Below are 25,707 nucleotides of genomic sequence, written 5' to 3' on the forward strand. Positions count from 1 at the left end.
GGTGGCACCCTCAGGAATGGCACTGATGCCCTTATCAAAGAGGCCCAGAGGTGACGATGTGGCAAGATGGCACCTTCTATGAGCCATGCCTGTCACCAGGGACCAAATCTGCTGGCATCTTGAACTTGGACTTTCCAGCCTCCAGAACTGTGAGACAGAGAAATAAGCCAGGCAAAGTGGCTCACCTCTGTAATCTCAGCATTTTGGGAGGCTGAGGTGGGCGATCACTTGAGGTCAGGAGTTCTAGACTAGCCTGGCCAACATCTCTACTAAAAATACAAAAAATTAGTCAGGCGTGGTGACGCATGCTTGTAATCCCAGCTACTCGGGAGGCTGAGGCAGGAGAATCGCTTGAACCCGGGAGGCGGAGGCTGCAGTGGGCCAAGATGACGCCATTGCACTCCAGCCTTGGGGGGAAAAAAGAGAGAAATAAATCTCTTGTCTGTAAGCCCCTCCGTTTATGGTATTTTGTTTTCGCACCTGAACGGACTAAGGGACTAAGACGGAGCACCAGGAATCATCTATGCCTCAGCTTCCCAAACCACTCCCCACTCCCCAGTTCCTACAGGGCGCCGACCCCAGCCCCAGCACCCGTCATTCACATTTTTTACTTATAAAGGAAACTTTGAAATGGACACTTCCTGTTACTGTCATTCAATTAAAAAAATCCCCAGCATTTGAAGGCAATCATGCAGAAAGCCTGCAACAACGCAGACAGTAGCCTCTTCAGGGGTGGTGCCTGCTGTAGGCTGGCTCTCCCCGGGTCAAAAGGGACGTGATAAAGTGTCAAAGGGATGTTAAGGATCAAGCGACCCCCCTCCCACCCCCGACTTAAAGGATGACAAAGAAAACAGAAGGAAGCCGTTTCTCTCCAGGACATGCAGTGTCTGTTGGAGTTTTGGAAAAATGCTTTCTCTCGAGTCACTGGGGGGAGCTCCCAGGCTGGACCCCCACCCCCGCACAGGTCCTCCCCCATCGCCCTCCCAGCCACCGCCCCCAATCCGCCTCCCAGCCCCGGTGCCCGCCACATCCCCCTCCCAGACCCCGTCCCCGCCCCAATCCCCCTCCCAGACCCCGTCCCCGCCCCCATCCCCCTGCCAGACCCCATCCCCACCCCCATCCCCCTCCAAGCCCCGCCCAGGAGGGCGTCCTGCCCGCTCATTGGGCCTCCCGCCGGCTCATTTGCATGGTCCGAGGGGGGCGGGGCTGACGTCGCGCTGGGAATGCCCGGGCGGAGACACGGAGGCCGGGTAGAGAGCGCTTGCGGGCGCCGGGCGGAGCTGCTGCGGATCAGGACCCGAGCCAATTCCCGATCCCGACCCAGATCCGGACCCGCGCCCCTGCCCCGCTGCCGCCATGTACGACGCCGAGCGCGGCTGGAGCTTGTCCTTCGCGGGCTGCGGCTTCCTGGGCTACTACCACGTCGGGGCGACCCGCTGCCTGAGCGAGCACGCCCCGCACCTCCTCCGCGACGCGCGCATGTTGTTCGGCGCTTCGGCCGGGGCGTTGCACTGCGTCAACGTCCTCTCCGGGATCCCGCTGGGTGCGTCTGGGGCCGCCGCCCGGGCTCCGCGTGCGGAGGGTGCGCCCCCTAGGCCGGGAGGCGGGGGATCCCCGGGAGGAGCGGGCACCGGACGCGGACACGGCGGGGTGCATCCCGAGGGTCCCCTCCGGGGCAGATGCTTCCTGCGGGGGCGCTGTTCCTGGGCCCGGGAAGGGGGCGTTGGAACCCCGAGCGGTCCGGGCGGAAGCCTGGGACTCTCGTGCGTCCCCACCCCTACCCCCATCAGGCGCCCGTGCATGAAGGGAGACGCTCGCCTCTGGACTGAGAGTCGGAGCGTCTCGGAGCGACGGAGAGTAGGGAGCGGGGCCCGGGGCGGAGGGTAGTGCTGGCCCCTGCGGACTCCGGGTCCCCTGTGTCCTCCGGGTCCCCTGTGTCCTCGCGGGAGGTGCTGGGCGGGCTGAGCTGCCAAGGGGCCGATTTGCCCTGGGCCCGACAAAGAGTGGGGCTTTGGCCGGTGCTCCAGGGTGGGCTCCTTCCCTCTGGGGATTGAGGGACTCAAGACACCCCACGCCTGCGCTTTTCTTTTTTTTCTTTTCTTTTTTTTTTTTTTTTGAGACGGAGTCTCGCTCAGTCGCCTAGGCTGGAGTGCAGTGGCGTGATCTCAACTCACTACAAGCTCCGCCTGCCGGGTTCAAGCCATTCTCCTGCCTCAGCCTCCCGAGTAGCTGGGACTACAGGCGCCCGCCACCACGCCCGGCTAATTTTTTGTATTTTTCAGTAGAGACGGGGTTTCACCGTGTTAGCCAGGATGGTCTTGATCTCCTGACCTCATGATCTCCCCACCTCGGCCTCCCAAAGTGCTGGGATTACAGGCGTGAGCCACTGCGCCCGGCTGCCTGCGCTCTCTGGGTCGCAGCCCAGCCTTCTGGGGGCCGGGTAGCCTCCCAGAAGGGCAACCCTGGGCATCCTCCAGGGCAGGCTAACTGGAGTCTGGTGGGGAGGGGTACCTTGAAAGAGGAAAGTTGTTTCCTCCTCCTCCTCCAGTGTTTGGGACCCTTCCTGGGGGCTGGAGTGCATCCCTGGACACCCCCCAATCCCATCCTCTCCTCTAGTTTCCACTGACTTAGGCCCACCCTCCCCTCTCCAGCTCAGTACTCCTGGAAGTGAGATTCTGTACATTTGAATCTTGTCCTAATGAAATATTTGTCCATGTGGGTACCTGTGTGTGTGTGTGGTGGGGGTGCAGACGGAGGGTTTGTTTCTCACTAGCCCGAAGTACTGGGGTGTGGATGTGGTATGCTTCCTGGGAATTTGTGTGCCCAGTCCTGGAGGCAGGGAGGGGGTTGTGAGCCAGCAGGCAGGGGCTGGGGCAAGTAGCATTGTGGAGCTATTGACACCCAGACGTCCCCAGGCAGATTATGCCCCCATGAGGCCCCTTTTATCTGGGCTTCCTTAACAATGGACTCTTTGCCCTGCCTGCCAGAGCCAGCAGGGAGGGACTGTTCAGTGGTGAGGAAGCCGGTAGAGGAAGCCCTGCCATTGGGTAGGAGCAGTGGGCAGCCCCTGGGCTGACTGGGAGGTGGGGATTAGGGATTAGACAGTCCTGGCTGTCTGCCTTCCCTGAAGCCAGGGGGAGAGGAGCAAAGGGCAGGAAATGTGGCCTCCAGGAGGATTAGACCGGCCACATGATCATTTGCACACCCTGGGGTTTAGCAACAATAAAAGTCAGCTATTTTGTATCCCAAGGTGGCCTGTGGACACCCACATGGACAAATGTTTACATTGGGACAGAATTCAAATGCAGTGGTCCCAGGAGCCTAAAGTACACTCCCTCTGGCATAGACAGGATTCCTTACTGGGCAGAGGACAGGTGCAGCCTGGGGCTTTCCCGGGCAGGACACAGGGAGGCTCAGGAAACACCAAGTCCCTGGAAGGTGGATCTGGAGGCGTTGGCAGGAGCCACTCCCTGGGTTCCAGGGCTCCAGGTTCCTGCTTTAACCCCCTGTCTCACAGAGGGCTGTGCACTTGGGGGCTGCTGAGCATGTCCCAGAGGCTGCATCCTGGACACAGCTCCTCAGTGCATCTGAGCTGAGGCTAACTTGGCAGGAGGGACAGGCAGAACATGCCAGCCACGTGCAATTCCACCCCTCTGGCCGCTCAGGGAAGGAGAGCTGTGAGTCAAGATCAGATTTGGGTCAGGACAGGCTGGGGCATGCCTGTCGCTGTGCATCCCAAGATCTATGGCTGGCCAGGGGTTGGGCTGGGAGGGGCGGTCTTGCATGCCAGGAGAGTGCAGATCAGCCGGAGAGGCCAGGCCAGTAGGTGGGGCCAGATCTCCTGCACCTGACAGCATTAAGGCCATCTACACCAAAGCTCTGGTGCTGATATGTTCCTGGCCTCTAACTTTGTGGGACACGGCGGTGAGGCCTGCTCACCTAGGCTTCTGGAAGTGAGAGGCTCATTCCTGTGGCTGAGGCCTACAGCAGCGCTGTCTGGTAGGAATATACTGGAAGCCATGATGTCATTGTGCATTTTCTAGAAGCCACGTTGAATAAAGTAAAAGACACAGGGAGAATTAATTTCATTGAGCCCAGTATATCCAAAATAATATCATTTTCACATCTATTCAATATAAAAATTTACTAATGAGATATTTCATACTAAGCCGCTGAAATCCAGTTTGTATCTTACACATCTCAGTTCAGACGAGCCACATTTCAAGGGCGTGATAGCCACATGTGGCTCCCATAGTAGACAGTACTGGTCTAGACAAATGTTGGTGGCATCCTTGCTGTCTGGTTTCTGGCCTTGCCGAAAGTATTGCCATGCCAGTGTGGTACATTCTTTCATGTATTTGTCTCCTGCCCCCAGAGCAGACTCTGCAGGTCCTCTCGGATCTTGTGCGGAAGGCCAGGAGTCGGAACATCGGCATCTTCCATCCATCCTTCAACTTGAGCAAGTTCCTCCGACAGCTGCTCTCCAGCTACCTCCCGGCCAACATCCACCAGCTCGTCTCTGGCAAAATATGTGTCTCACTCACCAGAGTGTCTGATGGGGAAAACGTTCTGGTGTCTGACTTTCGGTCCAAAGACGAAGTCGTGGATGTAAGCAGTTTGCTTATCTGGATGTTGTCAAGTTAGAAAAGCCGTTTTAGGATCGGTGCGGTGGTTCATGCCTATCATCTCGGCACTTTGGGAGGCCGAAGCGGGTGGGTTGCTTGAGCCCAGGAGTTCGAGACCAACGTGGCGAAACCCAATCTCTACAAAAAATACAGAAAAATTAGCTAGGCATGGTGTTGTGGGCCCTTAGTCCCAGCTACTAGGGAGGCTGAGGCAGGAGAATTGCTTGAGCCTGGGAGGTGGAGGTTGCAGTAAGTCAGGATCATGCCACTGTACTCCAGCCCGGGTGACAGTGAGATGCAGTCTGGGAAAAAAAAAAAAAAAAAAAAGACTCTTTTGTTTTGGAAGGAACACAGGCAGTCGTAGGCCCCCTGTGCCAGAGTGACATAAACTCTGTACGCCTCCAGTGATTTGGTCCATAATGTTTGTAAACCCTGAATGTTCCAGGGCAGTTTATTTTCTTCACTTTTTTTCTCTTTTTTTTTTGGTGGGGGGGCGGGGTGCAGAGTCTTTCTCTGTCTCCCAGGCCGGAGTGCAGTGGCGCAATCTCAACCTCCCGAGGAGCTGGGACTACCGGCACAGGCCATCACACCCTGCTAATGTTTGTACGTTTTGTAGAGACAGGGTTTTGCCCTGTTGCCCAGGCTGGTCCCAAACTCCTGCACCCAAGTAATCTGCCTACCTCGGCCTGTTACAATTTCAAATAATTCCTCCCTTTCCTTCAACACTTGGCTCATGACCGTCCAGTCCAAGGAACCTGTCCTGCAGGTGTGCCTCTCCTGAGCTTCCTCTATGCATCTTCCATAATGAAGATGCTTTCTCACTGGAAACCCTACAAGGGTGGGAACGTGCCTTATTTGCCTGTATCCTCGGGATCTAGCAGAGAGAAGATAATTTGCAATACCAAAACACCATTAAATTCCGCTGATGCTTTCATAAGCGCTCCTTGGATGAAAGACTCCATTTTACTTAACAGATCTGTGCAACCCAGCAGCCCAGCTCGTCTAACCAGCAGCCAGTTTCATCCTCTGTTTAACCTTGTTTGCAGAAGCTTTCTCTAAACAGCCAGCACTTGTCTGTTCCCGCGTGGGTCTGTTCTCCCAGTGAATCACTGTGGTGCCTGCTCACTGCTCTGTAGCACGGCGCTTGGCAAAGTGTGATCCTGGGACCAGCAGAGCAGCAGCTCCTGAGAGCTTATTGGAATGGCAGACCCTCAGGCCCCACCTCCGACCTGCTGCATGGGAATTCTGGGGAGGGACGAAGAATCTCTGGTTCCACAAGCTCTCAGGTGATGCTAATGAATACTGGCATTTGAACAGCACCGATCTAGCCCCTTTCAGTCCATGAGCCAACAACCCTTGGTCCTGTCTGTGGTGACCCAGTGTGACTCTCGTGGGGAGCAAGGAGAGGAAGTTGAAGTTCACTGACAGTGTTGTTAAGGGGATTATGCAATAGATGAGCCCCATTGGCCTGAAGTCTGAGGGTGTATGTTAGTTCCCCATTCTTTCGACCCATGGATTAACCTACTCTGTGCAAAGGGCATTTTCAGGTTTGTTGCCCCGTTCACTTGGAGAAGGCTTATGAAGGATCAGGAAAATTAAGAGGGTGCTCTCGCCTATAACTTCTCTTTTGCTTTCACAGGCCTTGATATGTTCCTGCTTCATCCCTTTCTACAGTGGCCTTATCCCTCCTTCCTTCAGAGGCGTGGTAAGTAGGCTTTCTCTGCTAGTGCTGAGTCCTGGGGGCCTCTAAGGCGTGCTCACGTATCTCCTGCCTGCAAGACACCAGTATCAGGCACCTCAGGGTCTGTCCCATGGGGGAGCCCCATGCCTCGCTGCCTTTCAGACAGAGTAGCCACAGCTGGCCCTACTTCCAGGCAACCCGGGCAGCAAAACTTATGCATGTGTAATTAATTATCTGGCTATCTGTAAGGTAAACTGGCTGGTTCACTTAATCTGCACGGTAAAAGCATCAGATAGCTTCTCAGTGACCTAGTTAAACTATATGATGTTGGCCGGGCATGGTGGCTCATGTCTGTAATCCCAGCACTTTGGGAGCCCGAAGCAGGCAGATCACTTGAGGTCGGGAGTTCGAGACCAGCCTGGCCAACAGGGTGAAACCCTGTCTCTTCTAAAAATACAAAAATTAGCTGGGCATGGTGGTGTGCACCTGTAATCCCAGCTGCTTGGGAGGCTGAGGCAGGAGAATTGCTTGAACCCGGGAAGCGGAAGTTGCAGTGAGCCGAGATTGCATCACTGTAATCCATCTCAAAAAAAAAAAAAAAAGATAAAGTATATGACGCTGAAGAATCTGTTACCCCTGGAAGGTGGAGCTTTACTCTTAGGGGGAACTATAGCAGTCATCTATATATATATATTTTTTCTTTTTTTGAGATGGAGTCTGGCTCTGTCGCCTAGGCTGGAGTGCAGTGGTGCGGTCTCTGCTCATTGCAGCCTCCACCTCCCAGGTTCAAGCAATTCTCCTGCCTCAGCCTCCCAAGTAGCTGGGATTACAGGTGCCTGCCATCACGCCAAGCTAATTTTGGTATTTTTTTTTTTTATTAAATTTCATTTTCTTTTTTTAATTTATTTTTATTTATTTTTATTTTTTATTATACTTTAGGTTTTAGGGTACATGTGCACAATGTGCAGGTTTGTTACGTATGTATCCATGTGCCATGTTGATTTCCTGCACCCATTAACTCGTCATTTAGCATTAGGTATTAATTTTGGTATTTTTAGTAGAGACAGGCTTTCATCATATTGCCCAGCCTGGTCTCCAACTCCTGACCTCAGGTGATCCGCCCTCCTTGGCCTCCCAAAGTGCTGAGATTACAGGCATGAACCACCGCGCCCGGCCAACAATCCTATGTGTTCTAAACAACAACAAAAATCTGTAAGCCTGGTCTAACCTAGATTTGTGCTTTGTTTTGTTTTGCCACTTTGTGATGCACAGGAGGAAGTTTAGGCTGTAAAATACTAGCCTTTTAGGGTCATTTTTGAACTCAAAAGAGCAGCAGCGGAACCTTTGACGCAATCCTGTATGTAGCACTGGCAGAGCCCCGTGGCAGAGGGACTCGCATTAGGAGCCTCCCATTACAGGCCACGTGCTCCTGTGCGTTATCTTATAGGGTCCCCACAACTGAGGGGAGATGTGATTATTCATCCCGTGTGGCTGTGGGGAACTTGAGAATCATACTTGCCCAAGGAGCACGGCCAGGGAGCTTGTGCCCAGATCACTCTCTGCTCCTCCGTCAGAACAGGGCATGTCTTGGTTCACTGCAGGGTGGCTCTTCTCATTCTCTGTAGTTTGGGGTCCAGGATAGTGGTCCGCGGAGCCACTGGAGTGCCCAGCCACTGAGTGGCCAAAGCACATTTTGGATTTCCGGCATTGCCCTAACATGGTTGGGCATCAGCACGACCGCAACCCCTTGTTATGCTGGTGGCTGTATGTGGGTATTTCATCTCCCCTGGAACTCAGCAGGAGTGCACCCAGCAGCACCGTAGTGATGCTCTTAGGCTCCCTAGTGCACGGTTCTGGCTTTCCTTCCTGGTCGAGAGTTTCAAGCCCTCTGGGTCCTACTCTGTCCTTTTCAGCCCATAGCTTTGGTCAGAAGCTGCTGGCAGTGTTCAGATTTGGCTGAGGTCAGTGAATATGTGCATTGGCTGATTTCTGAGCCATGCCAGGGGGATGGAGAAGCCGAAGCGGGAGTGCTTGTTCTGCAGGCTCTGGACTAGGCACTGGGTCTGTGCCAGCTCACTTGCTAGTCTTGCGTCCTTCCCCAACCCCCACTGGGGATGTCTGGCCACATCAGAAGACAGTTTGGGTTGTCAGAACTGGGGGAGTGCCAGGCCGAGGCAGGTGGATCATGAGGTCAGGAGATCGAGACCATCCTGGCTAACACAGTGAAACCTAAACCTAGTGTACTAAACATACAAAAAAAATAGCCGGGCGTGGTGGCGGGTGCCTGTAGTCCCAGCTACTCCGGAGGCTGAGGCAGGAGAATGGCATGAACCCGGGAAGCAGAGCTTGCAGTGAGCTGAGATCCTACCACTGCACTCCAGCCTGGGTGACAAAGTGAGACTCCGTCTCAGAAAAAAAACAAAACAAAACTGGGGGAGCGCCACTGGCATCTGGTGTATAGAGGCTCGGGATGCTGCATCATCACCTGTTGAGTGCGCTCATAGGAATCTTGCTGACGATTAGAACCCATTATTCTTGAAATTCAATGCAAGCAAATTCAAAGCATTACTGTGTACATACCACGCGCTAATCAATTGCACCACTGGAGCTCCTAAATTCAAAACATTACTATAAAAAAGTTCAAAATGCATGGAAAAGTTGTACATGGCAGGAGACTATTTGGGCTTCAGACTACCCCTTGAATGAAGATGATCCACCAGCCGCCTTCCTCCTTGGTCTTCACTCCAGATTCCTGGCATTTCATTCCGTGTCTCTTTATGCTAGTGAGGTTTTTGTTTGTTTTTTGAGACAGAGTCTCACTGTATCGCCTAGGCCTGGAGTGCAGTGGCGTGATCTCAGCTCACTGCAACCCTTGACTCCTGGGTTCAAGCAATTCTCCTGCCTCAGCCTCCCGAGCAGCTGAGATTATAAGCACGCACCCCCATGCCCAGCTAATTTTTTTATTTTTACTAGAGACAGGGTTTCACCATGTTGCCCAGGCTGGTCTCGAACTCCTGGCGTCAAGTGATCCACCTGCCTCAGCCTCCCAAAGTGCTGGGATTACAGGTATGAGCCACCATGCCCGGCTCCTAGTGAGGTTTTTGATGCCTTGCTACATCTGCCCTAGAAATTGTGTGACTAGGATTTTGGAAATGTTGCTGTGTAAACTCCTCATCATTTCTGGACTCCAGGCAAGAATCTTGATGGCTAAGGTGTGGCTGAACATGTCTCATGATTCTCTCCTGGACCTGCTTTAGGCCAAACACTGCTCTGAAATTCCTCCGTGTGGAAGGGCGGGCTGGGGAGAGCCTCCCAGCTGGAATCTTTTGGAGGCCTTTCTCTGTGGGCATCTGATGGCCGGCTCTGATGGCTGGCTGTGACAGCTGTGGCTGGAAATCATTGGAGACACAAGTTTCACAGGTGCAGGCTCTGTCCAAATGGTAGCAAAAGCTGCCTGCCCCAGCTGAGCTGTGGGCAATAAGATGGTTTAAGGATATAGATGAAGGAAAACTCACCCTTAGAATAATTTATCCAAAATGCTGCTGTGTTGTGGGTTGGAGGACATTTTCTGAGGTCCCAGGTTCATTGTTTCATTTAAGTCTCAAAAATTCCTCCAGGTCTTGGTTCTAATTGTCAAAGCGTGGAGGGAGACAGGCTCATGGGTTAAAGGTCTTGTCCCAGATTTGTGTATCCTCCTTGCAAGCAGCAAAGGGGGCTGGATTTGAACCCATGACCATCTTTCTCCTTTGGGTTTCTATCACACTCTGCCCCCAGTGCACTGAGCACCCCCTAGTTCATATGGCCCCCTTAGGCACGTTACACGGGCACTCCTATGGGTGCCCATCTGGCCCTAGGACTTGGCCAAGACAACATGGACTCCAGTCTCCACCTGCCTCTTTGCCAGGCACTTTTGTGCAGTGCACACACTGTACAACAGTAGACAGCAACCCTGAGAGCCAGAGTAGAGCCTATCCTAGCACAGGAATGCTCAGTAAGGATTTGTCACAGCAGTGATTCTAAAGCCAATGTCCTCCCTCCATATCAGCCCGTTTGCGGCTCTGAGAAGCTCTGCCCACATGTGAAAGCTTGTTAAGCAGTTAAGCACTAACCCAGAGCTTCAGACGGTGCCAGTCCTTTTTTCCCTTCTTTCAAAGCGATATGTGGATGGAGGAGTGAGTGACAGCATACCCTTCATTGATGCCAAAACAACCATCACTGTGTCCCCCTTCTATGGGGAGTACGACATCTGCCCTAAAGTCAAGTCCACGAACTTTCTTCACGTGGACATCACCAAGCTCAGCCTGCGCCTCTGTGCAGGGAACCTCTATCTTGTCTCGAGAGCATTTGTCCCCCCGGATCTCAAGGTGAGTTGGTGGTGAGGGGGCAGCTGTTCTGGGTGCAGCTCTTCTTTGCCTCCCTGATTGCCAGGAGCTGCCAGTTGCTCTCTGCACAATCAAACAGAAATAGACCTTGTCATTGATGGTTAACGGAAATAAAAGGCGCGTGTCCCAGAAGCTCAGGTGAGGCACCACCCTGATTATGGGAATCACCTGGGAACATATACCCAGACCTGAAACTCAGATCCACTTCCCAGGCTGTAGTTATATAGTCAGGGGGGTGCAGTATGGGCATTAGGATTTTTAATTTTTTTAGTTATAAAGATGTTTTTTTTTTGCTTGTTTTTGAGACAGGGTCTTGCTCTGCCACTCAGGCTGGAGTGCAGTGGTGCAATCATAGCTCACTGAAGCCTCAAACTTCTGGGTTCAAGCAGTCCTCCCACCTCAGCCTCCTAAGTAGCTGGGACCCACAGGCATGCACCACCATACCTGGCTAATTTGTAAAAATTTTGTAGAGTGTTGCCCAGGCTGGTCTCACACTCCTGGCCTCAAGCGATCCTCCCACCCAGCCTCCCAAAGTGTTGGGATTAGAGGCATGAGCCACTGTACCCAGCCACTAAGATGATTCTTATTTGGAAACGTGGTCAGGAACAACTGCGTTCAGTAGTTTAACCTTTTTTGATTGTTGTTGTTTTAGTATGCCTTACCACTCTACCATAGTAAGAAATTTGCAGACCGTGTACACCAACCTTTGGTGCTCCTGGGGAGAAAGGAAGAAGGCTATGCAGTGCAATGCGTGCTCACAGTCCAAGGGAGAGGGAAAGCTGTCGAACAGGATTGGTTTTCCTGTGCGCTTTATAAGCAGATGAGTAGAGGAGACAGCTGTTATTGTCCTAGTGACAACTGGGATAGGCTGCAAAGTTTGTTAGGGGGGAGGCTTATTCCAGGACTAAGGGATCCCAAAGAAACAAGCTCCTGCCAGGCGCAGTGACTCACGCCTGTACTCCCAGTACTTTGGGAGGCTGAGGCAGGTGGATCACTTGAGGTCAGGAGTTTGAGACCAGCCTGGCCAACATGGTGAAACCCCGTCTCTGTGAAAAATACAAAAATTACCCGGGCATGGTGGTGGGCACCTGTAATCCTAGCTACTAGGGAGGCTGAGGCAGGAAAATGGCTTGAACCTCGGAAGCGGAGGCGGCAGTGAGCCGAGATCACGCCACTGCTCTCCAGCCTGGGTGACAGAGCAAGACTCTGCCTTAAAAAAAAAAAAGAAAAGAAAAAAAAAAAAAGAAGCTCCGGCCTGCTAGGGTGCCCGCAAAGTCTCCGTGGAAGGGTGACATTCAAGCCGAGACCTGCAGGGAACTGTCTCCTGGGAGCACAGAGCCCTTTGCTCAGCCCCCAGGTGGCTCAGTCCCCCCAGCCAGCAGACTCAGAGCTTGCACGATTCTTTGGTGCTCTCTGCGGTCTTCCAATGATGCTTAAATAAATGGTGCTTGGTGTCTCCCTGCTGTAGTCCCCTTGCTTGCTTTGCTTACAGGTGCTGGGAGAGATATGCCTTCGAGGATATTTGGACGCATTCAGGTTCTTGGAAGAGAAGGGTATGTATGGGCTGGGAGGATCAGCCATGTGCTTTTGACAAACATTTACTAGCGGTCTTGGTAAAGACTTGAGATTTGCCTTAGTTCTAACACTTAGTGCCCAACGCCTTCCCTGTGTTGCTCAACCTACTCATGAGCCCAGGAGATAGGAAATCTCTGTCCCATTTTACAGATGGGGAAACAGAAGCTTGGAAAGGAGAGCCAAGCCACACACACCCCTCCCTGAGGGGCAGAGCTGAGATTTGAACTGGGATGTCATGACTCCAGGGCCCTCTCCCTCCCCAGGGTCCCCTTATCTGAAGGTGGTTTTTCTTTTTTTTTTTTTTTTTTTATTGGGGCGGCGCCTTGCTGCCCAGGAGGCTGGAGTGCAGTGGCGTGATCTCGGCTCACTGCAGGCTCCACCCCCGGGGTTCACGCCATTCTCCTGCCTCAGCCTCCTGAGTAGCTGGGACTACAGGCGCCCGCCACCTCGCCCGGCTAATTTTTTGTATTTTTAGTAGAGACGGGGTTTCACTGTGTTAGCCAGGATGGTCTCGATCTCCTGACCTCGTGATCCCCCCGCCTCGGCCTCCCAAAGTGCTGGAATTACAGGCGTGAGCCACCGTGCCCGGCTGAAGGCGGTTTTTATTTCCAGCTCGACCTCTTGTGATCTCTTAGTTTAACAAGGGCCGAAGTTAAAGAGTTTCTGCGCCTGGACCCCAAATGAAGCAATCAGGTTTCTCATCTCCAGTCAGGTGTGGGTCCAAGCCCACTAGACCAGTTTGTTCTTCCCAGAGCACATTTCTGCCTTCAAGTCATCCTGGCTTGTCAGGGCTGGGGGAGTTCTGCTCTAGAAATATTAGACTGGAAGCAAAAAGATGTGTTGGGAGCTATTTTTCTTTAATACTAAAAGTTGGTTGATGTATTGGTCTTCTGAATTTGCCGTTGGCCAAGACCAAGGAGACTGCATTTTTAAGGACATACGTGTATTTATCTGCGCAGAGAATGTTCATTGCTGTGTGCTAGGGATACTGCAGTGAACACAGAGGTGTGGCCCTTGCCAGCCTTGTGAGAGAAGTGAGCAGATAAGTAAGCAGAAGGGTGATGCCGTTTCGATGGGAAAGTACAGGTGCCAATGAGAAGGCACAGGTGTCAAGGAGAAGACACAGGATGCTGGAGGCTCATGCAGGATGGATCTCCTAGGCCCAGGGGAAGAAGGGCCTCTTGGAGGACGTGAATCCACATTAAGACTTTGGGGATAAGTAGGAGAGCCTTAGGCCTGGGGGCCCATGGATGCGAGGCCTGCAGGACACAGAGAGGATGGCATGAAGGCCTGTGCAGCTGGAGGGGTGGGGATGGGGACACTAAGAGATGGCTGGAAGCATGGGAGTGGGGACACTAAGAGATGGCTGGAGAAGAGGGGGGTCAGGAGTGGTGAAAAATGGGAGAGGAGGGCTGGCTGGGCCTTTTGGATACAGGGGGATTGCATCCTGCAGCAGTAGGGAGCCATTGAGGGCTGCTGCAGTAGGAGTGAGGGGATCAGAGGAGAGCTTTGGAAGCCCCCTGGATGCGGGACAGGAAGGGAGATACCAGTGTCTAGGAGGCCAGTGAGGCAGCCAGAGGCTCCACCAGGATCAGGGCTGCAAGGGTCATGAGGAGGAAACCAATTTGAAGGAGTCCAGGGGAGTAGGACTTGGAAATGACCGATGGGACATTTGGGAAGAGGAAGACAGAAGAGCGCAGTCCCGGCTTCTGGCTTTGGCAGTTGGGCAAGGGGAGATGGGGAGATGTGCCCATGGGTTGAGAGTTGAGGACATTATAGGGGGCCGGTATGGCAGGAAGAGCTGGTGTGCCAGAGATGCTGGAAGCAGCATCTCCCTGAGAACAGATACCTGGCAACATTCCTAAGGGAAAGTGACATCTCAGAGGGTGAGGAGGGCATCTGATAGGGCCTGGAAAGAGCCGGGGCAAGCATGAATGTGAGGTTATCTTGGGGCGCAAGGCTCAGACGTTGAGAAGCAGCCCCTGGTCTCTTCAGTCTGAAGTTGGAAGCCAGAGTTGAGCCAGGTACAGCTGTGGTTGTCTGAAGCCCCCCTCCCCCAGCCCAGCGTGCTAATGCTGTAAGAGCAGGGGCCACTCACTGATGCTGGTGGCTGAGTCCCAGCACCCAGGACAGGGCCTGGCACATACAGGTGCCCAGTCCTCCCTGCTGGGTGCTTCTTCCAAGGCCATGTGATGGAAGTGAGAACCCTCTTTGACATCAGACCAGGCTTCAAATCCCGGCTCTGCTATGTACTGGCTGCGTGGTTTTAGACAAGTCTTGTAACCTTGCTGTGCTTCTGATTTCTCAGCTGAAAAATGGAGATGACGATAATGGTTGCTGTAAGGCCTGATGGTGAAGCACCTAGCTCAGGGCCTGGGAGGCAGGTGTAACCAGTGGTTCAGTTGTTATAAATGAACACTAACCCTCGCCTTTGCACCTCATGAGTCCAGATGTGTAGATGGAGCCCACAAAGCTAGCAGGAGCCAAGCTCATGTGTGTCCTGCTTTAAAGCCCCATACCCCTTTCTCCGGGTGACAAAAACCTGTGCTCGTTCTCTTCCCTTCCCCTCTTCCCCTTGCATTTGGCTAATAACAGGCCAGCTGCCTGCCTCCCTGAAGTTCGGTAGATGGGTGGGTAATGACCACCACCCCCCACATTCGCCTGATGGGCTTGTTTTCCGTGCCCTTCACAGGCATCTGCAACAGGCCCCAGCCGGGCCTGAAGTCATCTTCAGAGGGGATGGATTCTGAGGTCGCCGCGCCCAGCTGGGCAAACATGAGTCTGGATTCTTCCCCGGAGTCGGCTGCCTTGGCTGTGAGGCTGGAGGGAGACGAGCTGCTAGATCACCTGCGTCTCAACATCCTGCCCTGGGATGAGAGCATCCTGGACACCCTCTCGCCCAGGCTCGCTGCAGGTACCACTCCTCAGGGTGGGCACGGGCAGCACCTTGTCTTCTTTCTTGTGCATTATGGAGGAAGATGGTACTGCCACATGGGAGCGACAGGGCGAGGCAACCATGACAGGTGATTGGGAACATCTTCCATGTGTACAGCCTGGGCTGCTGCCATCACTCCCAGCACAGCCCCCAACCCCCCCAATCCTGGAACCTTGCCAAGTCTCCCTTCCCGTGGGGTCATGACCAGGAGGAAAACAAACTCCAGCTGAGCCCCTTGGGGTTCCCCATATAGGCTCCTGCCTGTGGCAGCTGGGCCCTCTGTACCCCTTTCCAAGCCTGTCTCCCTAACATGGCACCTGAGCTCCTGCCATCCTGGATTTCATGGACCGCAAGGATGGGGGTCCTGCATCTGGGACTTGGCCCATTACTCGGAGCTCCTTTCCGGCCGTCTCCCTCCACCTGTCCACCCACCTCAAGGCTCCTTTCTTGAGGCCTCTCCTAATTTCTCCCTTCCCCTAAACCCACAATTTTGAACCTCCATTGAATGGTGCTGTAGTTTATAATGTCATCAAATGTCAAATAGAGACAGTGCTATGGTCCAAATGATTGTGTACCCCCTGGAATTTGTCTGTTGAAATCCTAACCCCCAACATGATGGTCTTAGGAGGTGGGGCCTTTGGGAGGAGATTAGGTCATGAGGAAAGGGCTGTCATGAATGGGATTGGTGCCCTTATTAAACAGACCCAAGAGAGGTCCCTTCTACTGTGTGAGGACACAGAAGGTGGTGTCTATGAAGAAGCAGGCCCTCACCAGACACCAACACGTCTGCTGCCCCTTGATCTGGGACCTCACAGCCTCTAGAACTCTGAAAAATCAATGTTTGTTGTTTTATAAGCCACTCAGTTGGTGGCATTTTGTTAGAATAGCCTGAACACGGACTAAGTCAAACAGAAGAACCCACAAACCAGCTACAGAGTTGGGCATTTGGAGAAATTCAAAAATGAGTCAGACATAACTCCTTGTTCTTGAGGTGCCCTAAGAGATGGGACACAGCAGCTGCCCAGGTGCATTAGTTTGTTCTCGCATTACTATAAAGAAATACCTGAGACTGGGTAACTCATAAAGAAAGAGGTTGAATTGGCTCACAGTTGCACAGGCTGGACAGGAAGCATGGTGCTGGCATCTGCTCGGCTTCTGGGGAGGCCTCAGGAAACTTACAATCATGGCAGAAGGCGAAATGGAAGCATACACATCCCATGGCTGGAGCAGGAGTGAGAGAGAGAGGGAAATAGAGGGAGGGTGCCATACACTTTTAAACCACCAGATCTCATGAGAACGCACTCACTATCAAGAGAACAGCACCAGTGGGGAAATCCGCCCCCACGATCCAATCACCTCCCATCAGGCTCCGCCTCCAACACTGGGAATTACAATTCGACATGAGATGTGGGCAGGGACACAGATCCAAACCATATGACCAGATTAATATGATTTGAGGCATCACGAGGTCATTAAAGAGAGGGAATAAAAGACTGGGGTTCCAGGAAGAAGGCTCTGGAATCCAGCAGAGGGTCAAGGACCAGCTCGTAAAGCTAGTGGTGCCTGAGAAGTACCTAGGAGAACATAGATGCTGTGACGTTTGATGTAGCTGTTTTTTGTTTTGTGTTTTGTTTTTTGAGCCAGTCTCGCTCCGTCGCCTAGGCTGGAGTGTGCAGCGGCGTGATCTCGGCTCACTGGAGCCTCCATCTCCCAGGTTCAAATGATCCTCCTGCCTCAGCCTCCTGAGTTGCTGGGATTACAGGCGTACACCACCATGCCTGGCTAATTTTTGTGTTTTCAGTAGAGACAGGGTTTCACCATGTTGGCCAGGCGGGTCTCGAACTCCTGACCTCAAGTGATCCAACAACTTCGGCCTCCCAAAATGCTGGGATTACAGGCATGAGCCACCATGCCCAGCCTGATGTAGCTGTTTCTGTGCACATTATTTGCTGTGGGGTATATTCAGATTTCTTAATACAAGATGATTCTTTGCCTCATGACTTACACGCCATTTTCTATTTAATTTCAGCTATGATATTGGAAATGGACATGTCTTTTCAAGGAAAATAAAAGCAGGCTTTCTGGAGTGGTGACTTCCAAACATATTTGTCAATTTAAAGGAGCTGGGAGTGGGGACCCTATGCCCTGTAAGCACTCTCTTAGCTGTTCTTGGCTGTGCTCCCTGCTTCAGCTTCACCCTGCCCTTGCTGTGAAGGGAGCAGCCTGGGCCGGGCGCGGTGGCTTACACCTGTAATCCTAGCACTTTGGGAGGCCGAGGTGGGTGGATCACCTGAGGTCAGGAGTTCGAGACCAGCCTGGCCAACATGGTGAAACCCCCATCTCTACTAAAAATACAAAAAATTAGCTGGGCATGGTGGCAGGCGCCTGTAATCCCAGCTACTTGGGAGGCTGAGGCAGAGGAATCGCTTGAACCCGGGAGGCGGAGGTGGCAGTGAGCCGAGATTGCGCCATTGCACTCCAGCCTGGGCAACAAGAGCAAAACTCTGTCTAAAAAAAAGAAAGAGCAGCCTGGCACACCCCACCTCGTGGCCTTTGTGAGTGCCTCCAACCCTTTGGCTGCCAGGACGGGCATATTTCATGGAAATGCTAAGCGCCAACAGAGTAAAGTGGTTTGTTTTTTCACACTGGTGGGAGATAATAGCTCCAGATTGTCTTTTTCAGCACTGAGTGAAGAAATGAAAGACAAAGGTGGATACATGAGCAAGATTTGCAACTTGCTACCCATTAGGATAATGTCTTATGTAATGCTGCCGTGTACCCTGCCTGTGGAGTCTGCCATTGCGATTGTCCAGAGGTAAGCATTTTAGGTGGTTCCGTGTCTTCCTCACAGGGTTGATATGAGGATGAAACAAGATGACAGATCATGGTGGCATGTAGTCTGGGGCCTGGATTGTCGTGCAGCAGATCACAGCTCACAGTCTATGTGCAATGCCCCTGAACATTGCCCGTCTGTCCTCAAGCCACACATGCACCTGTAACTCAGTGCAAGCCCAGAAACTCCCCGTGGGGACTCCTAGAGCTGTCAGTGGCCTCACATAGCAGCTGGTCCAGTCTCTTGTGATTGCCCAAGGAAACTGAGGCCTGGAGAGCTTGGGGTCACCGCTCTGAGGTCACAGAGATGCCTAGTAGAAGGGCCAGGCCTAGAAGCAGGATCCTTGCTGCCCCTCTGAGCTGTTTCCATTTAAAATCACATGAAGGCCAGCGCGGTGGCTCACGGCCATAATCCCAGCATTTTGGGAGGCCAAGATGGGTGGATCATGTGAGGTCAGGAGCTTGAGACCAGCCTGGCCAACATGGTGAAACCCCGTCTCTACTAAAAATACAAAAATTAGCTGGGCATGGTGGTGTGTGCCTGTAATCCCAGCTACTCCAGAGGCTAAGGCAGGAGAATTGCTTGAACCAGGACCTGGGAGGCGGAGGTTGGTTGCAGTGAGCCGAGATCATGCCACTGCACTCTAGCCTGGGCTACAGAGCGAAACTCTGACTCAAAACAAAACAAAACAACAACAGCAACAAAAAATCAAATCACATGAAAGTAGAACATAGGGAATTCCATCTTTTGTTCTAGGCATAGTTTGTTAATATGATTCAGAGCCAGCAGTTAGGAGAACACAGTGTGACGCTCCCAGAACTTCTTGATCGGGCTTCCTCTGATTGGGCTTCCTCTGAAAGGCGGGTTGGGGGCGGGGAGCAGAACGGTCAGAGCTTGGCTCAGCAGTCAGACTGCTCTTCTTCAAATCCTGGCTGCACTGCTTACTACAGCTGTGTGACTCCAGACGACTGAATCCACCTCTCTGTGCTGCAGCTTCCCATCTAGAGAGATCCCCTGGAGCGGAGGGTGGTCAGGAGACTCAGTCTGGTAACTGAGTCACAGTGCAGGAGTACTCATCCCATAGTAAGCATCCAGCTAGAGATGCTGATTTCCCTTTTCAGGTAATAATGATGATCGTAAAATTAGAGACAGATAAAAGGTATGGGCATGAGACCAGGGCACTGCAATTTCTAAGCTGTGTGACCTCAGGCAAGTTACTCGACTTCTCTGAGCCTCAGCGGTTTCGTCTGCAATATATGGATAGGAAAACCGACCTCAGTGGGTTGTCTGACAATGGAGGGCACCTGATTGAAAAAAAAAAATTACCCTGGTCTGAATATTACCCTGGACTGAAAGAAAAAAATTGAGCTAATACAGGCATCAGGAATGGGGCTGCATGGGCCTGCAGGGAGTCCAGGGAAGGGAGAACAAAGAAGCTGAAGGTGTGAGGAGGTGCGAGTGCTGACCTGTCTACTACAAAGAGGCTGCCGAGCCTCCTGTGGATGTGGCCCTGGACTTGGCACTTTAACACATGAGCTGTTAAAATAACCTCAGATGCTGTCTGTGTTCTTTAAGGGGTAGGATTCAGATTCCTGCTGAAATGCTTCTGAAAGGGAGGGAATGAGCCAGCCCGTCCCCAGTTGCTTTTTAATATCATCGGGAAGTTCTGGTCTTGCTGTTTGTCCCTGGACCACTCCTAGGTCCTCCGTGCCCCACTTCCATCTGGGTGTGTGCCCTGGGCTGTCCACCACACAGCTACATCCTGCCATCTTCCCTCCTGGAGCCACTGTGCCATCCATGGATCTGTAGCTTCGTTTTTCTTGGCTTTTCCCTGGTTTTTCTGGAGTGGAGTCTCTAGTAAACTCTCAAGGAAGAAAACATTTGACGTTGTGTGTGTTGGGAAATGTGCTTTTTTTCTATCACATCTCAGTGATAGGTTGGCCATGTCTAGAATTGCAGGTTGAAAATCATTTCCTCTCAGTATATTGGTTAGTGATAAGCCTGGGACTGAGACAGTCACATTCTCACTTCTTTGCAGGTGAGTGCTTTTAGGACTGTCTTTTTATCCCTTATAATCCGAAATGTCATATGTCTTGGTGCAAGTCCTTATTTCATTTATTGAGCTGGACAAGTACTGGGGACCCCTTCAGTCAAAGCCTTCTGTCATTCTCCAGCTCTGGGAAATTATCTTCTATTGTTATTTCTGTTATTCCTTCCCTTCCATTTTCTTTTCTTTTTTTTTTTTTTTGAGACAGGGTCTTACTCTGGTACCCAGGCTGGAATGCAATGACATGATCATGGTTCACTGCAGCCTGAACCTCCCAGACTCAAGTGATCCTCTCGCCTCAACCTCCTAAGTAGCTGGGACTATAAGCACACATCACCACACCCAACAAATTTTTAAAAAAATTTTTGTAAGACAGGATCTTATTATGTTGCCCAGACTTTTTCTTCCTCTTCCTGGGGCTCTTATTAGGAAGATATTTGCTTCCTGGATTGGATTCCTGTCTCTGTGTCTGACTTTCTCTCTTTGTCATATTTTTCATCACTCCACTCTTTGTCTTTTTGCCTCTGCTCTGACAGATTTCCTCAAATTTTGTCTTCTAGTCCTATCCTACAGTTTTTACTTTCAGCAAATACAATTTAATCTCCAAGAGTACTCTCTTGTTCTTTTTCTTTGCATTCTTTTCTTGTTTTATGGATGTAACGTTCTCTTGGAATATTTGCTGTCCTCTGGATCATCCCTTCTCCATTTCTTCTTGGGCTAGTTTTTCTGTTTCTTCATCTTTCTCTTTTATGCGACTTATTCTGGGCATGTGCTTGGTGGGTTTTTTCCCATATAGCAACAGAGGACTTGGAGCTCAGGGAGAAAAGGGTAGGTGCATCAGCTGGCAGCGCTGCCAGACAGTGACAGGCAGGCTGCCGGAAGGATGTCTACTTGCGGTTGCGGGTGTTACCACTTTCCTAGAAGCCCTTCCTTTCCCTGGAGCTGGTTGAACTGTTGAGTTTTGCCCTGGTGGTGAACGCCTGCTCCCCTTGCTCTGCCTGTTTCATCACCAGCCCCCTCCCCTTCTGCCTGGGGTCCAGTAACCTGTTGAAATATCTTGCTCATTGGTGAGCCCCTGCTCCTTCCTCGTTGTTCTTGCAGATTTATCACTTCTTGTAAGGCTGCGCTTGTACTTGGGGATTTTCTCTGTGCCACACTGGGAAACATGAGGTGGTTGCATTCTGCAGTCCTGAGCACTTATTTCACTCACATCTTTACACGAAGATTTGCATGGGTGTTTACTTTGTTTTTAGTAAGTTAGTCTGTCATGTCCTTTGATCCTTTTTTTTTTTGAGATGGAGTCTCGCTGTGTCCTCCAGGCTGGAGTGCAATGTCGCGATCTCAGCTCACTGCAACCTCCACCTCCTGGACTCAAGAGATTCTCCTGCCTCAGCCTCCTGAGTAGCTGGGATTACAGGCGTGTGCCACCACACCTGGCTAATTTTTGTATTTTTAGTAGAGGTGGGGTTTGGCATGTTGGCCAGCCTGGTCTCGAACTCCTGACCTCCTGATCTGCCTGCCTCGGCCTCCCAAAGTGCTGGGATTACAGATGTGAGCCACCGCGCCTGGCCTTGATTAATCTTTTAATGCCCAGTCCCTCCTTCGAAAGCCAGCTCCTTTCTCTCCCTGGCCTTCCTAGATTCCTTTTCCACTCCCCAGGATCTGCCTCCTCCTCCCCACCCCACCACTGCTAGGGGGATGTCTTTGTTCAGGCATTTATCAGAGACCCTGAGGTGGGGGTCCTTTGTGTGTCTGGGGGATGGAGAGTCTAGAGGAGGTAGCGGTCAGACCTCTCCATGGTGCCCCTGCTGGGCTCACATGTGACCAAGCACAGCAAACCATGAGGCAGGGGATGGTCTTGACCATGAGAGCCCTTGCAGCAGCCGCCGTGGGCCTCAGCTCTTCTCCAAGCTGGGAAGAGCCCTGAAAAGCCAAGGTTTTTTTTTTTTTTTTTTTTTTTCCTTTATTTCACTGTAAGTCCCTTGAGCTTTCTTGAACCAGAAGTGGCCTCATTTTGCTTTAGAGATTTCAGGTGGGCTCGTCCTTGTCCTAGCATCCCAGATCCACCTTCTGGGAAGCCATCAGATTGGAGGTGACGTTGGCAGCTTTTGTAAACAAAGGGTAGTGTTGTAAGCTGTTGTGTCTGCCTATGTGTGTTTGTGTACTTGGTCTCGTCTCTGCAGACTGGTGACGTGGCTTCCGGATATGCCCGACGATGTCCTGTGGCTGCAGTGGGTGACCTCACAGGTCTTCACTCGAGCTCTGATGTGTCTGCTCCCCGCCTCCAGGTAAATACTTTGGCTGTGGGTGTGTAGGCCGGACGGGCACCTCTCTCATCGGATGAGGCCTCACATGACATTCTAGAAACAGCTGGCTGAACGCCAAGCAAGGAGCTTGCCCTTGGGTGTGGGGACCCTGTCTCATGGGAGGCAGCTGAGTCAGTCAGAGGTCCTGGCGCACCTGCTGAGAGCTGTCACCCAGGCCAACCTGAACCGGGGCCTGGGAAGACTTCCTGTCGGATGTGTCTCTTTGAGTGCAGCATTGATGGTGGAAGAGCAGAGAGGCCCCGGGTAAGCAGGGAAAGGTGCTTCAGACAGAGTGGCTGGGATGAGGACTGGGGAGTGTCAGATAGCACTGGGGTGCCTGAGGGAAGGAGCTCTGGCGCCCATGGCGCAGGAAGGAGATGGGACCCTGGAGGGGCAGGGCTAGCAGAGCTCCTTGGAGCGTGTGGCTAGGTGCCTGGGAATGCAAGCTCCCTGTCCTCCACCCTCTATTGTACTGAGTCACAGTCTCCCGGCTGAAGCCCAGCAGTCTACGTTGACAGGCCCCGGGGGATGCTGCTACTTCCTGAATTCTGGAAACTGAGCCGGAGCTCATGGCCTGGCTCCCATTACCAGGGTTGGGCGTTATCCTGAAAATCACAGGCCTTGGTGTCCTCACTTGGCCAACAGGGGCGATCCCCATCCCCTCATTGGGTTTCCGTGAGCTCCTGAAAGCACGTAGCATGGTACTTGGCACATGCTGGCAGCAGGAGGTATGGCCTCTCTTGCTATTGTTGTTATTATTGGTAGACACAGAAGGATTTAAAAGGAGGGGAATGCAAAGATCCGATTTGCTAGACAAGAGGGCAGTAGTGGCCAAGTAGAGGGTGGATCCTGGGCCCCGGCTGGCAGCAGGCAGCAAGGGGGGCTGCCAGGGCCCAGGCAGGGACGATCTGTAGACCAAGAGGCTTCCTTAGGCTCTTGGACAGGAGGAGGCATTGGTTCCAAGCCCAAGGAGAGGGGGCAGCCCTGGTGACTGGTGGTCAGTGGTGCCAGGCGGTGGTAGGACACCCTGGTGGGCAAGCAGGTTTGTGTGGGGGAAACCGATAGGCGCCTCCAGGGATTTGTTGGTGGGCGACACCTGTGATGTCCAGTGGGAGATGTCCAGGTAGCTGGGAGGGCCACAGGCTTGGAAGACCTAGGTGGTGACATCAGCCCAGCACTGAGGGCTGGAAGAAGCTGTGTCTCTGGCTGTGACTGCATCCTAGAGTGTGTCTGGTGGTGCCCTCTACTGGCCGGCAATGTGGGTCAATCTTAGCTCAGACTGCACACTGCAGCAGCGGGAACGGCCTCTAAGCCAGCTTTCTCCATGTGTTTCAGGTCTCAAATGCCAGTGAGCAGCCAACAGGCCTCCCCATGCAAACCTGAGCAGGACTGGCCCTGCTGGACTCCCTGCTCCCCCGAGGGCTGTCCAGCAGAGACCAAAGCAGAGGCCACCCCGCGGTCCATCCTCAGGTCCAGCCTGAACTTCTTCGTGGGCAATAAAGTACCTGCCGGTGCTGAGGGGCTCTCCACCTTTCCCAGCTTTTCACTAGAGAAGAGTTTGTGAGACACTTGAGGAGGCGAGTCTAGGAGATTCTTTCAGAGGTGCTAAAGTTTCCCATCTTTGTGCAGCTACCTCCGCATTGCTGTGTAGTGACCCCTGCCTGTGACGTGGAGGATCCCAGCCGCTGAGCTGAGTTGGTTTTATGAAAAGCTAGGAAGCAACCTTTCATCTGTACAGCAGTCCAGTACTTAAGTCTAATATGTCAGCGTGCATTAGTTCAGCTGGTTGGGAAATGACACCCAGCAGCCCAGTGCGGAGGGTCCCTTACTGACTGTTACGTGGCCCAATTAATGGTCAGACTGTTCCAGCGTGAGGTTCTTAGAATGACTTATGTTTGGATGGGTGGGGGCCTTGTGATGGTGGGTGGGCTGGCCCATGTGTGATCTTGTGGGGTGGAGGGAAGAGAATAGCATGATCCCACTTCCCCATGCTGTGGGAAGGGGTGCAGTTAGTCCCAAGAAGGACACTGCCTGTCAGGTGGCCTGCAAAGATGATAACCTTGACTACTGAAAACGTCTCCATGGCAGGGGTAACAAGATGATAATCTACTTACATTTTAGAACAGCTTTTTCACCTAGCTAAAATAATGTTTAAAGGGTTTTGTATAAAAATGTAAGGAAGTGTTGTTATCTGTTGAATTTTGTATTATGTGAATCAGTGAGATGTTAGTAGAATAAGCCTTAAAAAAAAAAAATCAGTTGGGTGCTGTGGCACATGCCTGTAATCCCAGCACTTTGGGAGGCCGAGGTGGGCAGATCACCTGAGGTCAGGAGTTTAAGACTAGTCTGGCCAACATGGCAAAACCCTGTCTCTACTAAAAATACAAAAATTAGCTGGGCGTGGTGGTGCGTGCCTGTAATCCCAGCTATTCGGGAGGCTGAGGCAGGAGAATCACTTGAACCCAGGAGGCAGAGGTTGCGGTGAGCCGAGATCGCACCATTTCACTCCAGCCTGGGCAACGCGAGTGAAACTCTGACTCAAAAAAAAAACTATGTCAGGATCACCCCCTCAGGCAGGACCAAAACACAGGATCCCTCTCCCACTGGACACTTCCACATGCTTCTGGTCTACGTTCTTTTTTTCTCCTTGCATCTTCCCATTCTCTCATCACCCCAACCTCTCTCTGTCTTCCCTACTCTGCCAGCCTTGATAGAGACAAGCCCTTGAGACCAGAACTCACCTTTTCCCCAGGTGTGATAATTTATTAGCAAGGTCAGTGTAATATGACTGACAGTGAAACGTGTATTTTTTTTCTATTTATGCATTTGAGTACAGTGCATACAAGAAAAATAATGGTATGCTCAAACTGTTACATGTTGGAAAAGAAAGTAACAACCCTCACCAATGTTGTGTAAGTGCCCTGGAGTGGAAGAACCAGCAAGTTCAGACAAAGCACTTGACTGAGAAGACAGACCCTTTAAAGGAAACGGGTTCTAGGGACAAACTCTATGTGAGCCTGTTCTCTTGATGAGACCGGGAACTCTTTGAGAAAAGAGGCTACTTGTGAAAATAATGAGCCCCCTTCAGGGCAGGAGTTCCGGGGTTTGAACCTGCCTTATTACATCTTGAGGGCTAAGTGAGTTCCCAAGGCCTCTGTTCAGTGCTTGCTGTGTCAGTGAGCTCAGGTCTGGTGAGTGGCCGGGTCTTACACCCACAACTCCACCGGGTGTCAGAGCAAGACACTGTCCCCTGTGGAGCTGGAATGGGGTGGAGGAGCCCGCATCTGGCACCCACATGGCCTCCTTGTGACGGATCCACCCTT

At 52.2% G+C, this 25,707-nt stretch overlaps 1 protein-coding gene across 1 annotated transcript; it reads left to right on the plus strand.

Annotated features, from left to right (window-relative positions):
* The first annotated feature begins 1,292 nt into the window (after nt 1–1,292).
* On the plus strand, nt 1,293–24,938 carry PNPLA3 (patatin like phospholipase domain containing 3). The gene is made up of 9 exons (XM_032138992.2): nt 1,293–1,543; nt 4,376–4,608; nt 6,265–6,330; nt 10,461–10,670; nt 12,181–12,241; nt 14,956–15,177; nt 17,881–18,013; nt 22,262–22,366; nt 23,720–24,938. Exons 1-9 carry the CDS (start codon nt 1,357–1,359, stop codon nt 23,946–23,948), a joined length of 1,446 nt encoding a protein of 481 aa, XP_031994883.1. The 5' UTR covers nt 1,293–1,356; the 3' UTR covers nt 23,949–24,938.
* Nucleotides 24,939–25,707: the final 769 nt, after the last annotated feature.

The sequence above is a fragment of the Hylobates moloch genome, unplaced genomic scaffold (genome assembly GCF_009828535.3).
Source record: "Hylobates moloch isolate HMO894 unplaced genomic scaffold, HMol_V3 SCAFFOLD_19, whole genome shotgun sequence".
Taxonomy (NCBI): Eukaryota; Metazoa; Chordata; class Mammalia; order Primates; family Hylobatidae; genus Hylobates; species Hylobates moloch.

Coding starts and splice junctions, on each gene's coding strand:
- PNPLA3 (XM_032138992.2), top strand. CDS start 1,357: ATGTACGACGCCGAGCGCGGCTGGAGCTTGTCCTTCGCGGGCTGCGGC. Junction 12,242..14,955: donor CAGGTTCTTGGAAGAGAAGG/GTATGTATGGGC, acceptor TGCCCTTCACAG/GCATCTGCAACAGGCCCCAG. Junction 18,014..22,261: donor GCCATTGCGATTGTCCAGAG/GTAAGCATTTTA, acceptor TCGTCTCTGCAG/ACTGGTGACGTGGCTTCCGG.